Source organism: Meleagris gallopavo, chromosome 1 (genome assembly GCF_000146605.3).
Source record: "Meleagris gallopavo isolate NT-WF06-2002-E0010 breed Aviagen turkey brand Nicholas breeding stock chromosome 1, Turkey_5.1, whole genome shotgun sequence".
Lineage (NCBI taxonomy): Eukaryota > Metazoa > Chordata > Aves > Galliformes > Phasianidae > Meleagris > Meleagris gallopavo.
In genome coordinates this window covers 167,009,510-167,025,190 of record NC_015011.2, presented here as the reverse complement: position 1 = coordinate 167,025,190, position 15,681 = coordinate 167,009,510, and the positions used below count along the sequence as shown (strand labels likewise).

Here is a 15,681-nt window from a genome sequence, read left to right as displayed (position 1 = left end):
ATCAAAACACTGTATAATAATGGCCACAATATATTGTATCAGCCACGTGCATTTTTTTCATTAAACAAAAGATGACAGATTCTAGAAAAAAAAAAATGTAAATTAAATAATTATTTTACAATAAAGTAAATGCAATCAATGCATGACATGGAGTTTCATGTTATGTCAAGTATCATCATTCAGGATTATAACAGCGTACCAGTTCACAGGTACTAGACAATCCTTTATATGTTTACCAGGTGATATTGCAGCAAATCTATAATCAGATCCAGCTGATAAAAGAATTACTATAGCTGACATGAATGTCCACAAAACACAAAAGAAAACAGAAATGATTTGGAGCACTATCTCCAAAGTTTTTTAGCTTTCATCCCACCTCACATTTCCAAGTACGTCCAGTCTTAGGCTTAGTACATTGAATAACAATATTACCTTCTTGGAAACACAGCATTAAATGAAATAAAATCTAATAAGGAGTTACAATTACAGAATCATCTAACAGAAAGCTAAGCTTTGGTTATATAAAGTGCAGTTCAGTAATATGCCAATTAATCACAATAATGTACATACAGTTAATTTTTGCACTGTTTCCTTGGAAATTTTAAAAAATATGATCTACAGTTTGCTTGTACAGCAGGCTCAGTTTAAAAAAATCTTGTTTAAATAAATTTAAATTCTAAACATTTCACTGCCATCCACTTTTGTGCATCATATTTCTAGACTGCTTTCCAATATTTAACCCCTTGGATGCATGGTAATCCGCTCAATCACATTTGTGTCTCACCACATAAAATACCTAAGCTCTGACAATAGTCTTCAAATCTCTTACACTTTTTGTTGTATAAAGTTTTCAAGTTTTATTATGATACAAGCAGTACATTCCATCACTCTCATAGCAACTTCTGAAGTAAACCTATCATTTGGAATCTGTGGAAAAGGAAGCAAGTCAGGATATCTAGTTTTTAAGCTATCTACTCCATAAGCTTCCAACGTTTGAACATCGTTCGCAAGCCCTTCAAGTTGTTGACTATATTCTTCTATTTTCTGTGCAAGGGCTGCTGGTTTTACATCTTTGTCTGATTTTCCCTTCACAGCATAGTCAGCAGCAATCAAGGCTAGCTTAGTAGAAAGGTAGCACTTAAAGCATACCCATTCATTGGCATTTTTATGAAGATCATTTCTTGCAGCTGAAAAGTTAGCTCGGGCCTGTCTAAGCCATCGACGTGCCTCGACAGGATTGCCAACAGACCTGAATGTGGGTGGGACAAAAAAGCGTTGCGAGAAAGATGGTCCCGTGGAAGATGGACACTTTTCTTTATACTGCTGCCTTTCAGATTTGTGGCTTGTTGCTTCTTGATTCCACGAAGTATAAAACCTTTGGAAAGAAAATTTATCTGACTGAAATCGAGAAGAAGCTGAAGATGAAAACGTTCTTCTTGAGGCTCTGTCTGTGTTTTGATCCATAAAGGCCTGCTTTTCTAGCCTGTTAATCTCATTCTGTAAATGTTTGAAAACTTCATTAGCTATATCAAGATTATCTGCATTTTTATCTGGATGCCATTTAAGATAAAGTCTTCTAATAATCTTCTTTCTTTCAGATTCTGGAAGCTTCCAAGCCTGTTCAATCACAGATGTCACTTCTCTTAATATTTCTGGCAAGGAGCTTGGCTTTAGCTTCTTTGGAGAGTGATGTTTAGAGGATGTTGTTTTGTGGCTGTCTCTACCAGTGAAGAGAGGTGGAATTGTTCTCAGTCCATGAGCTGGAAATTCTGTAGGACTAGTTGGGGTAGAGGGTGTGCTATCCCTACCTTGAGAACTTTCCTCAGGTCTTGAAAATCTGTACAAGTCAAGAGAGCTCACTATTTTATACTCACTATATCCAATATCAATCTGGTAAATCTTTCCTAGAAAACTGGGACTTTCACCATCTTCTCGTTCTACTTCCTGTACAATTATTGCATACGTGTAAGTTGGTTGATACGATCCATAGATATCACCACCTTCAGCATCAACAAGGTAACCAACATATTCACCAGGGTAAAAGACATTCATCGGATCCATAAGAAGTGTGTAATGAATTTCAGCTGGTATAGGAGTGCCAGGTGTTGGTAGTTCAAGTTTTGATGGCTCAGATGAGTCATACTTCACCCCTAAACTGTCAAGCTTCTCACTGATTCGGTAAATATCATTACAACCCAGCATGGCAATTAAATATGAGGTATCAGAAATCAGGTTGTCAGTTGCAGATTTTAAGGACATCGCTAATGCTAGCAGGAAATTTATGTCTTTGCTGTCAGAGTGCTGTATGTAAAGCAATATTACCGCGTTTCCGTATCTCTTTAGGAAAGCAAACGTTTCACTTTTACTGTGTGGAATAGGAGCAAAGCCTTTAACTCGTAATGTTGTTTGCAACTTCTCAAAACAGGAAACTTTCAAACCTTCTCGTAAAGCTTTGCAAAGTCTTATTGCTTTCTCTTCATTCGCTAAAAAAGCATTGTCGTTTTCATGCTTCATAATCCTAATAAGCCCTGTGATGAATTGTTCTGAAGACAACAGTAATTGTAATCTTCCCTGCAAAGAACATAAAGCTCCAAACTGACAAGTTCTGGGAGATTCTTCATCTAACTGCTCTTCAAGAATACTGCTAAGCAAGCGAGGCCTCAATTTCTGAGGGAATAGCATTATCAATTTGGTATGAAAACCATGGTCTTTGCCTAAGTAACACTGGCTAAGATCAACAAGCATTTGTACACCAATGTTACCCTGGATTCTACTTTTGTAATGGGGTGCATCATCAAAAACTAAGATACTTGACTTAACTAACCTACCATCTTGACTGGGAAGGTAAAGGGCAAAATCCCGCATGTTCTCAAGGTCATTCCTAACCTTGACAGAATCATTCTGAAGACTTTTGAACAGGCCAGAAACTACTCTTTTTACTGTGCGCATTTCATTAGGATCCAGCTGCTTTCCTTCTGAGTTCTTGAATATACGTCCTAGAACTTCAACATACTGTTTTGTTGAAATAACATCTTCAGTACCCAAATGTTTAAATAACTGATGGAAAGTACCAAGTTCTAGAGGAAGTTTGTAGAGATAAGGTTTAAAATCAGATTCATACTCAAGGTTTATTACCACCTCTTCAGGCTTCAGGAGCTTCCAGCCTTCTTCCACCATTACAAAAGAAACTCCTCGAAGCTGAAAGCGAAATTCCCTTTTCTCTGTACTAAGAAACTCATAAATGCTTCTCAGGATCTTGGCCCGAGTTTTCACCATTTCTTCATCCACAGTTGTTATATTGCATATGTTCCTGCAGTTATTGATAACTTTGTCCAGAGGAGGGTCTAGATTAACATTCAGCATAGTTAAAACTTGCTCAAGTTGTTCCTGTACATCAAGAGTACTTCCTTCTTGCTCTTTGATGCTTAAAGGTGTCGCTTTCTCAGGAAGAATGGGACACGAAGTCCACAGCAACTGTAATACATCAGTCTGCTTGAATTTAGGATTCACTTGTGCCCCATTGAATCGTATAAGAGGGAGTGTTCCATTAACTTCTTGGTACTGTGGATGAAATCTAACAAATTCTGCTGGAGCTCGTTCAGGGCAAAGAAAAGGAATTAACGACAATTCCTTCAGAAAGTTTCCTGACAAAAGATCAGTTCTTTCCTGAAAAATGTGATGAAGGAGGACATCAACAGCATTCTGCAATGTTTCTTTAGACCAATTTTCTGTATTAGCTCGCATGCTGATCTCCTTAGCAAACTGTATTAACTGTTGCTGTGAAATAATGTATTTTAGTCCAATATGCCGTAGAAAAGTTACCCATGATGGAAGGAATGCAGCTTGGCTTTTCGGTTTTGTAATTTGTTCTAGTTTCTTAAAAAAATCTTGAGGTATAAATAATTTTTCAGGAAGCATAACTTCAAAGACTTTTACAGTCCTGTCATAAAAATATTTTGCAGGTTTTAATCTATTGCTTGCATCGTGAATGATCAATATGCTTTCAAGCTTTTCAAAGAGCTGTTCTTTCATTTCTGATGTTTCTTCAATGCTAGTTAGCCTATTCTTTAAGTAGATCAAATGTTCTAACTTTGCATCGTAAGACAAACTTTCAATTTTTGGCAGAAGATGTTTCAAGTACACTTCAAGATCATCCACAGAGACACAGCCAAGCACAGTATACAAATCTTTTAAATGTATTTTCTCTTCAAGAAAAGCTGATGACGTTGACTGTGTCCATCTGTCTACTTCCACTGATGGGATGCTTTTTGTGAGTACATAACACGTCCCATATTTTGAAATGCTTATGTATCGACCACTAATGGATTTATAACATGGGAGAGACTTTAAAATTTTAATGTCATCTTGAGATGTCAAATGACATAAATTGCAGTTGAAGTACATTAAGAGAGCCTCAAAGTCACTTTCTGCTAACTTTTCAGTTCTAAAAGATGATGTTTGTACCATATACTGTATGGCTTTCAGAATGCTTGAAGGATTATCTATATTTGCTGTGGAAGCTGAAAGCAAAGGCACTAAAGCACTATCTTTGGAGCATATTTTGTTCAATGCCAGCTGAATACAACCTGTTTTCATCAAAGCATGAAAGACTTTATCGCTCTGGGCATTTGGAAAAACAGCAATATGCATAATGCTGAGAGGCAGCAGAACATCACACTCAGGCACAACAAGATGATTAGCTGAGACAGTAAACTTTACACCTGGAAGCAAAGTCCAGTCCTTCAAAGTTTCAACAACACCATCAAATTTTGCTTGGATATCCTCTTGTTCTTCCTTAACAGCTATAGACTCACTAATAAAATGCCAGGCATTTTTAAGCCAAGACTCACTTGCAAAGTTTTCTTTCCATTTCATACAACTTTTAGTTTTATATTCTCTGGGCAGCACAGAAGATAACAACTCAGCAAAACTTGCAATATCAAAGACTTTTGCTACATCACTGCTAAGTAAAATATTGTTATACCTCAAATATAAAGTGTTCATAAAGAGATCCTTGCGAGATGGAATAAGTTCATGGTATGTTGTTAAGAACTTTGGTCGTTTTGAATCAAAAATTTGCAAAACATTGTCAAGGGTAATAAGAAGTGGCAAGCCCTCAATCTGGATTTCATTTTCTTCTGCATCCTTAAAACAATAGTCAACCAGAAGTTTGAGGCTATGGAAGAGTTTCAAATTTGTCTGCTGAAGACGACAGGGTAACTTTCCAATGTGGCAATTCGAGTCTGGAAATGAAAATGTCATCAAAAATAATCGGACATCAGCAGGTGTGACGTAGGTGACAGGAATATCTGCATCTACCAAACAGTGGTAAAGATTTGCAGTTTCATCACAGTTGTACACCAAATTAAAACCTATTTCTAAGAGTAAATGTTTTAATCTATAAACATTTTCAGCTACTGACTTCCGCGTTGTGATGTTGTATTCTGTGTTTTTGAGATGCTGCAATTCATCTTGTAGCAGATTGTCAAAGAATGGCCGACCTTTATTCACAGCAGACATGTTAACCCATGTGATGATAACAGCAGAATGCAGATCAGAACCATCAACGTTTGGAGCTCGCATAACAGGTAAAAGACGCTTCAAATCCTCATAAATACAGCTGTAAACTGCTTTCACTAAACAATACCAATCTGGCTGAACATCAAGTCTATTAACTGGAAAAAAAGATAAGAACTTTTTTAAAGTGTCTTTCACAGCATGAACTGGCGTGTTTTGCAGCACCGACACTGTAGGATCAGTGCCTGGAAAATAACGTTTCTTCAGTTGAATCAGCAGTTCGACATAAGCTGGTGCTATCAGTGCTGTCATTAGACTGTTATTCCAGTCACTTCTTACTCCAACTCCATTATCATCACGCCACAGATTTCTTCTTGCAGAATCCAGAGCAAAGTGTCCATTCACATGAAAAGGTAGCCCAGTTTCTAAAGATAAAGGTAGGAAACAGAATGCTCTGTGGGGTTTTTTGTAATTATGAGTAATGCAAGCTGCTACCCCACCACGTGGAAAAAGAGTAATGTCCTCATTCTTGTGGGCTGAAACAACGCTTTTGGATACCTTTTCCATGGCAGAAAAACCTGACCTGTTACAAATTAACCAAGTTGTAAGATTTCCTTCAGAGTCTTCAGTATCCATTGTGTAAGTAATCTGTTGCACAGGTATTTCACTTAACTGCTTTTTTTTAGTCACACTGTCAATTACAGATGCATGGAATTGCTTTCTTTTCAGCCTGTCTCCATCAGTGATTTTTCCTTGTACAGAATACAACACATTCAGTGCTCCTGTTGTTTTCTCTATTTCACAAATAGAAATTTTTTCCATATGGTTCAAAAACATTAAGAGTTCTGCTCCATCTGTACGCAGTTTATCTAGAAGATTTTGGACCATTCTATCTGAGCATGGAACTGTGGAAATTTCCGATACTTTTGCCATTTCTCCATTTCGAAGAGGAAACCGAAACATTGTGCAATTGTCCAGTTTAAAGTGATCTCCTAAGTAGAGGTCCAGGACATCCGAGAACTGTGTTCTGAAATCTGCATCTAAATCTCTAAACATGCGGCCAGGACTTGTTGATGTTGCACCTGGTGCATATCTAGCATGAGGATCAAAAATACAAAGAATATCATTGCCAGATATGAAAGAAGGGCAATCAGTAATGTGATAAACAGAATTGAAGCCTATACCGTATTGTCCGGTTTTACAGGGGTTTCCTACTTTAGTACCTTTTCCAAGGTTCTGAATTCCTCTAATATCATCTTCTGTAAAAGGCTGGTTGTTGTAAACACACAGGGCTGGCCCTTGAAGTGGTGCCCATTTCTCATCAAATATTCTATCAGCTGGATGCTGTCTAGGATCAAACACAAAACAGATCTCCGTAGCTTTTGCATCATCTGCATTCTGAAGGAGCTCTTTCAGCATTTCTTTTTCTGAAGGGTAGGCATTAAGAATACTTTTAATTCTACTTGTCAATTTTTCTTTCTGGCCAAATTCTGTTCCTAGGGTAGTAAAACAGATGTTGGACGCGTATCTTTCTAAAGCTTTATGGCGTTTGGGTATTGCTCCTAGCTTTACTGCAACCTCCCTAGGAATATCAGCATGACAATACTTAACTGTTGTGTCTTTAACTTTAATCCATGGACAGTCATTGTAACACAAAGATTTTGCAGGCAGAAGTGCAAGACGAGTATCAGGCAACAAAATCTCTCCATACTTTTTCACACAAAATTCCTGCTTTTTCTCTCTGATCAGACTCCATATTCCTTCACTAATTATTCTCCTGCAAAGCTGAAAATTCTCTTCTGTTAGTTGTTTGGTCCCTCTTTCCTGATTTATTAATTCCAGAACAAGAGCAAAATCTTCAACTGTGAAAGACTGCCTGACACCCATGCTTTCAAATAGCTCACGAAAACTATTTTTGTATTTATTAGGCAACTGATAGAGATACGGTGCTGCTTCAAAATTCAAGTGAAAAGACACTTTTGTTGGATCAACATACACATTCTCAACAAGAATAAAACTACAATTTGTCAGTTGTTCAATTATCATAGCTTTTGTTGATTCATTTTGCAACATTGCTTCATGTAGGTGTTTGTAGCAAGCATTGGTGATATTTTCCTGATATAATGTAATGCCATCGAAAGACTTTGCAACTTCTTCTAACTGATTTATGACCAAATTAACAGCTGGTTTCTTTAGCAAACCCAAAAATTCTTTTACAGCTAATGACAAAGCACCACAACCTTTAAAGGAATGGGAATTTTCATTAAGAATTGGTTGTATCAGGCAAACTATATCTTGATGATCAGCAGTGAAAAGATCAGTTGCTGAAAACATTGCATCGGGTAGAAAATCACTGCCTTTCCAGTGCAGTGAGAAGCCTGCTGGCTTGCTAAGGAAAGGAAGAAAAGGGATGGTTTGACATTTTTCAGCAAATTCTTTAGCTCTAGGATCCCTACACTTCAGTTTCTCATCAATAAGACTCAATATTATACTGCTTCTGAGACAAGCTGCTGCATGATCTACCTTGTTAATTTCAGCTACTGACTCTGCACGTTCTATCAGGTCTTCCCATAAAATATCATCTTTAGCCATTCCTAACTGAACAAGTTTAACCAAAATAACTGGATTAAGGTAATCCTGAGTGGTGCCATAAGGAAATCTTCCATCTTCAGCATCATATAACTTTGCAACTCTTCCTTCAGGATGGATCAGTCTTGATGGTGTAACTAATGGATGCCCATGCAAAGAACAAGGAATACATGGAGTAACACGAAGAATTCCTGAAAACTCCTCAAGTTTTTCATTAAGAACATAACGCATCAAAGGATCACGCAGCTCTGCAGCAATCTCTTGAACATTAGGGAAAAACACCTCAGAAAAAAACTGTTTTTCAGAGAAAGTGTTCTCCAGTAATACATATTTGCATCCTGCTTCTTCAAATCCTGTCTTAACCCAGGAAGGGAGATCCACAGCACACAGATTTTTGGAACCAGTTTTTTTAAGGTACTTCAAAAAGATCTTAAAGGCTGATGGTCCAATATCTGGCCGTTTCAGAATTGAGTCATCTAGAAACCTTACGTTCTTCATGGAAACCCAAGAGATACCATCAGAAAACACTTTTATTCCTTCTTTGCTTTTCATATGAGCTATGTCTTCATAGAACCCTTGACAGATAATAGAAAAATCATCATGAACTGAATCAGGATCTGGCCATACTGCACAGTAACTGTAGTCAACAAGCTCACCACTGATTGCCATATCACGGAGAACACAAAGCGCTTCTATGTAGGCTTTTACAATAACATGCCTCATGAATACTGTGTTCCATCTCCCTTTTGTGTCTGTTTTCCAGATCTCTTTCCGGTTTGAAGTAACTGCAAAGCAGCCATTTATATGAAGAGGTAAGCCTGTTTTTATTCGTAGAGGTAAGTAGCAGAATACCTCACCTATGCTGTTGCAATTAGGTTTCACAATCCACTTTTGATCCTGGGTTTCATTCAGCAACACCGCTACTCCACCACAGGGAACAAGACCTAGTCTTCGTCCACTTTCATGTAATGAAAATTTTAAAGCATCACCAGTGTCCATGCAAGAACATATAAGCCATGTTGTTGAATCTACTGTCTTCTGTGGCAGTTCATCAGCTGACCTTTTTATCTGTCCTGATTTAGCCATTTCAAAGAAAGCAGCCGGATCATCTTCTGCACCCCTGAAAAGGGGAGACTGTAAATCAGCAATCCGCCTAAATACATGGTGAAATTCTTCTACTACTATCTGTAAGATACAGGAGGACTTCGGTGTTTCAGTGGGAAGCTTTTTATTACTGCTGCTGCAGACCTTCATTAGTTTAGCTGCTTCTTTTAAAACACTTACATTTGGTTCAGTCAAGGCTTTGGAAGAACAAACTCTTTTTTTGATAGTGACAACATCTTGTGCCACTCCAGGATCTTCTTCCTCAATTTTCAAGTACTTCAAAACCATTGAATTTACACTCTGAGCAAATATTATCAGCCTATGACCACAAATGCTAAACTCATCCACAAGAGAATAAATGTCTGCTGTATTGTAACATGTATTGCTGACTTCACTCACTTTAGCCTCCTGCTGAGTTCTGAAGGAGAGTCTGAAAAGTGTTCCTTTGTAGCTGTAAGGTGATTCTACAGTCAGTGGTAGCTGGCAACCAAAAACTCCTATAAATGGCTTAAACTGATTGGGAAATTTTCGCAGCCTCTTCTGTTGTTTACTCCAGTTAATTTTGATTCCAGGATTAGATTTATCTCTAATATGCTTACTGATATGATTAACATTTGGATCAAACATAATCATGAATTCCCGGCTCAAAATAATTGGAACATCAGTGATATGATAAACAGAATTGAAACCCAGTCCAAACTTTCCAACTTTGTCAACTTCACTCCTTTTTAAAGACTCTCCTAATCGAGTTATATTTAGAAAATCAGAGTCAGAAAATTCAGAGTTATTGAATGACCACAAAGCTGGACCGTGACATGCTGCCATTCCTGGATCCAGCAGATTTTCTCTTATATCCATATTTCTCCTCATGTCAATCAGGAAATTACATTCTGTGGCATTAGCATCATCAGCATTTTGAAGAAGTTCTTTAAAGATGTCTGAAATTGAAGGGTACTCTTCCAGAATGTTTTTAATTCTTACAGTCAGAGGCTCTCTTTGCCCAGACTGCTCAAATCCCATATTTTCTGGATTAATCAATCTTGTGCTAAGACATGGAACATTTAGCCACTCAGCAGTTTTCATTGGTATGTCTTCATGCACCAAAATTATTGGTTCAACAGAATCTTCAAGCAAATCATTTAAGTCATCAACTTTGATATCACAGTAACAACACTCGTGAATTGGCCTCATCACAAGTTTATAAGGAAGCTTGCCACTATACAGTGGCATGGGTGTATGAAGACTTGCAGGAATCTGATTACTGTACAGCCATCTTATAATGCTCAACATAATGTGAAGATTCTGTTTACTCTCTTGTTCTGAGAGACACTGCTCACTTTTTAGATATATTTTCTGAATGACCATAGAAACATGGTCTGGTGTTAACTGTTCAATTGAACCACAACATTTAAACAACTGGTGAAACTTCGCCATAGTTTTTGGCACATAATGCAGATAAGGCTGGAGGTCAAGGTCAGGTACTGTTTTTATTACTGCTTGTGTGAGGGAACAAAATGTTTTACCTGTCCAAACCCAGGGAAATTTCAAGGCTTTAAAAGCTTCTTTGCCTTCTTCTAAATGATCATGCATAAACCCATAAATTTCAAGCAAGATATGCTGGAACTGATAATAGTCCTCATCACTGAAAGTTTTAGAACTGTGCCAATCAACCACCACTTTGAAGTGTTTTAAGACCGCTTTTATGCTGGGCTTTGTGGAGATGCCAAGTGCTTTTTCTATATCAAACTGCACATTTTCCACAAGAGGAACTGAGGATCCAACTAAAATTGCATGAGATATATCACACATTTCTGGTGGTAAACACAGATTGCAATGATCTCCTTTCCAAACTAAGGATCCTGGATAATTTGGAGGTCTTTCCTTACATGCAGGAATCCATTTTATTTTTTTCAGGGCAGTTCTTATTTCAGGTGACTGAAGCAGCATATGGTTTTTGTTCAAAATCATCAAGAGAGTTCTAGCTTTCTTTATCAATAAATCACAATCGGTGTTAGAGTCAGTATGCAAACCTTCAATTTTGTTTGCTACTCTCATAATATCACTTTCCACAAGATTGGCTTCACTTTTTAAGCCTATTTGTCTCAGAGAATGAAGAATATCTGAAGATGTGAAAATAGCAGGAGGAAAGGAAATTTCCTCCTCAGAATAGAATAAGTTTTGCAGCAGTTCCACCTCAGGATCAAAGAGCTCATTTGCTGTCATTATCTTTTCTTCTGTAATTCTAATAAACTTCAATGCTGCCAGCCAATCTATCACATCTGTATTCTCGTTTTTCAGAAAAGTCAGATTTTCAAGAACCCACTGCATTATCTTTGCTGTTTCATCGGATGAATAGAAATAACTTCTTATGTCTTGTATAATAAACTTCAAGCAATCTGTACTCTTTAGCTGTTCTATTTTTAGCAGGTTAGCTAAGCGAATAGTAGCTTCATCACTGCTGTCAATTATTGGAACAGAAAATCTTAGACCAGGTGGAATTTTGGCAGTGTGATGTAATACCTTACTACCATTTAGCCCAGCATAAACAGGAACACCATCATCAGATGATTTCTCCATTTTTTTAAATATCAGCAATTCCTGAATAATTCTTCTTTCTTTTTCACTTACATCATTCAAACTAGCTAGGAATGCCCTAAGAGCATCCTTATGTGTTGATGGTAATGACAAAACTTGATTGCATAGTTTCTGCAGGGACACTTTTTCCATTATCTGTAAAACAGCACTTGGTAATGGTGGATGCACATATTTTTTTATAAGTGGATGTTGGATTGAAACGTCCAGCTTCTTAAGTACAACTCCACCAACTTTCTCAATAATATCTGCTATGTAATCTGGGAGCTGAGTCTCAGATTCATCTTCCAGAATGATAGGTGACGGATTTCTAAATCTAATCAGTTCTAACGATGTTTGGTTTTCTTCCAGCAGAGTCTTAGGGATAAGTGGCATGTCATCAAAAGCACTCAAGTCATCAGAAAAATGCATATATAGGTTCTTCCAGACCATCTTAAGCCAAGAAATTGATGGGTGATTTTTGTCTTCCAAACCTGGATACCACTGTACCACCATGTCTCTGCCAGGCCACACACTATTCATAACTTCTTTAATTAGCCGGGTAAATCTTTCTGGGTTCAGAAGCTGCAGCTGAGTACATGGCCTTCCTGAAATTACAGCAAAAGGGCAACACCATGAGAATCAGAGCAGAGTTACCTAACAAAGTGCTTTTGGAAGTTAAGAAAAAAAAACACAAAACTTCTCTTTTGGGGAAAACTGCTAAATAGAACTGCAGAGACCAGCTACTCTCATTTTTAGGAGTTAATTAAAAGCAAATACATTCCATGTTAGTATAAAAATGAAAACAAATTGAAAATTATTAATAAGTTATTGCACTTGTTAGTTTGACACAAAAGCCTTCAGGCATACAAAGCAACTATGGATTTACTGTCAAAGTAGAAACTTACATGTATTTTCCTGTGTAGTTGATTCTTTACACTACTTACTTGCCTAGTGGTAAGAACCTAATCCACTATTTTTCTTCCTATACTTGCAAAGAGTCCAATAGTTTTTAAGGATTATTTATTAAATATAGCAAACCAGATGCTCTTATGCTAAAAACTGACAAGCAAAACTCAGTTGCGTAAGGAGTGCTGAAACTAAGTTTAGATGTATATGCTTCTATTCTTATTGTCAATACTTTAAATAAATGAAATGAATGTTAACACATCTTAATTATCATTAAGATAATTTATACTAAAAACTAAAGAATGTACGTGGCTAAGAACAGAATATAGAATACAAAAATACCAATCCTTTCCAATGACATCAAAATAAATGACAAATAGAATCAAGACATCTGAGTTTCAGATCTTTCTCTCTTCTAAATAACATAGTTGTTTACACGGAGATGGGTAGTAAGATCCTTAAAAAAAAAAGTTTCCCTTCACCTCAGCATTCCAAAAAGATATGTATTCTACCTCATATGCTAGGAGAACAAATTGTATTTACAACTCTTTTCATAACTATCTTTCATAGCTATCTTTTAGCAGATTGTTTTGCAGATTTTGTTTAGAAAAAAGCTGGAAGTAATGAGAATAGCTAATCACCAAATTCACACAAAGATCAAGCTTCAGTACAAACCAGTACACCTTCAGTCAATAACCATACCTGAAAATCCCCAGAGAAGCTGTTGGGCTAAAATATAATCAAATTCATTTAGAAAACATCTAGTCAATTACATATGAACATATAGAACAGAAAATATTTAAACAACTATTAACTACAAAAATACAGTACATATCTTGGGAGAGAAAAAAATTAGATCTGGTTATTTTTGTGCAACACAGAAAAAACAACCCATAACCTATATTCCCAAAGAAATTGTGCAAAAACATGTGTATTCTGCAACTGTATTGGGAATCTCTCTGATATAGTTTCTAGTTATACAAGTAAAATTCCTGAGAGGTAAGATCTTAAAACCTGTACTGTAGGTATGCCTTACTCTACTCTGCCCTGGTGAGGCCTCACCTGGAGTACTGTGTCCAATTCTGGGCACCCCAGTACAAAAAAGACAGATCTCCTGGGAAGAGTCCAGCGGAGGGCCGCTAAGATTACAAAGGTCCTGGAGCACCTCTCTTATGAGGACAGCCTGAGCGACCTGGGTCTGTTCAGTCTTGAGAGAAAAAGACTGAGAGGGGATCTGATCAAGGTCTATAAATATCAAAGGTGCGGGAGGCAAACGGACAAGGCCAGACTCATTTCAGTGGTGCATGGCAATAAGACAAGGGGAAATGGCCACAATCTGAAGCACAGGAAGTTCTGCACAAACATGCGTATAAGCTTCTTCACAATAAGGATGACGAAGCACTGGAACAGGCTGCCCAGAGAAAGAGGTTGTGGTGTCTCATTCTCTGGAGATGTTCAAGACCTGCCTGGATGTCTACTTGGTCTAGGGAGTCTGCTTTGGCAGGGGGGTTGGACTCAATGATCTCTAGAGGTCCCTTCCAAGTCCTAAAATTCTGTGATTCTTACAACTATGAAAAATCCTAGAATGACACATAATTTAGGAGGAGGTGAAATAAAAAGTAGGCCACAAAAACTCGCAAAAGGTCACCTGAAAGTCCTCAGGCATTTCTAGATTTAGAAAATTACATTTCTACATAAATATAACAAGTAAGTCCTTCTAATCAATAAAAAGCATATCACCAACCAAGAACAAGTCCCTAGAAGAATGCAGGTCAAAGAAACAGTTAAATGAAGAAGATAGTAGGAAGTCAGGCCTCAAATGCAACCCAAATCTTTCTAGGAACCAGATTCACAGACCAACCCAGAAAGTGAAGAAATGTCCTAGAAGAACTCTCAAAGTGATTGGGTTCTGAATACACAGGTTGGATTTTTTTTTTCTTTCGTTTTAATCTCCGGTTTCTGCTTACAATGTATTTACAGTATACCAAAACCTTATTTCAGGTGATTTTATGTTTTTTGTTGTTTTTTATTTAAGCACAGGTTTGAACTATCTTGTGATACTCACTTGGAAGAAGATACTACACCGCAGAAGCCAATTTAACGTATCACCATGAGGAACTGACATTTTTCAAAGCTAACGTTCCTGCTTTCCATATGATTTGTCATCCATCTATCTCACCGTGGCTATCTTGATCAGTTTTAATAAGAATTCTAATAAAGTGAATAATTTAAAGAGAGAGACAAGAATCTTCTTCTTAAAAGGCACATTTTCTAGAGATTGAAGAATAAAATAACTCACCATATATGTATTATTTAAACATAAATTGAAGTGTGACTTGTTTGGAGAAAGAAAAAGCAAAGGACTTGGAGACAGAATTCAAATTTACCTATCAATGCATAATGAGATGCAAGTGCAGAAAAGTAAATTAAACTAACATTGTCTAGAAAAAAGGCACAAAATTAACAGTGAAAACAATTAAACACAGAAGCATCATATCTACAAAAGCAGCAAGTTTTCTGGTAAACAAACTATTTGCATAAAGATCAGAAGTATTTCAGTAGGTCTGTTTTGACACAACCAAAAGTTACAAATTAAGACTCAGGAAATATTTAACCAAATGATATGATCTACAGCACGCATCTAGTCAGATAATTAAGATGGTTTCATCTGTTTGTTTTTTTATAGATGCATCTTTAGAAAGCATGGATGTGATCACTTGTGGTTGTGAGATAAAAGATGATCCATAATAATTAAAAAAAACAAAAATGACATGGCTATTGAATATAATGATAACTTTAGACATGTAATATAGAATTCAGACCATGTTAAGAGAAAGAATATTATATGTAAATAACTTGCATTGAGATATCTCCTATTAGTTCTTTTATTGTAGATTTTTATCTATCTTTAGATCTCCCCTTTTTATTCATTCATAATTTTCATTTATGCCACTTCATTCAGTCTACAGCTTTTCTTTTTTTGTTGGTTTT

The 15,681-nt window shown here is 36.8% G+C and overlaps 1 protein-coding gene and 1 long non-coding RNA gene across 2 annotated transcripts; one reads left to right on the top strand and one right to left on the bottom strand.

The window, feature by feature from the left end:
- Nucleotides 1-85: 85 nt before the first annotated feature.
- SACS (sacsin molecular chaperone) lies at nucleotides 86-13,785 on the bottom strand. The gene is made up of 2 exons (XM_010728894.3): nucleotides 13,393-13,785; nucleotides 86-12,389 (listed from the first exon to the last, which is right to left on the bottom strand). Exon 2 carries the CDS (start codon nucleotides 12,322-12,324, stop codon nucleotides 826-828), a length of 11,499 nt encoding a protein of 3,832 aa, XP_010727196.1. The 5' UTR covers nucleotides 12,325-12,389; nucleotides 13,393-13,785; the 3' UTR covers nucleotides 86-825.
- Nucleotides 5,501-14,813, top strand: LOC104917532. Its single transcript, XR_796923.3, has 3 exons — nucleotides 5,501-5,588; nucleotides 8,870-8,918; nucleotides 14,726-14,813. It is a non-coding gene; the product is annotated as an uncharacterized LOC104917532 (long non-coding RNA).
- The last annotated feature ends 868 nt before the right edge of the window (nucleotides 14,814-15,681 follow it).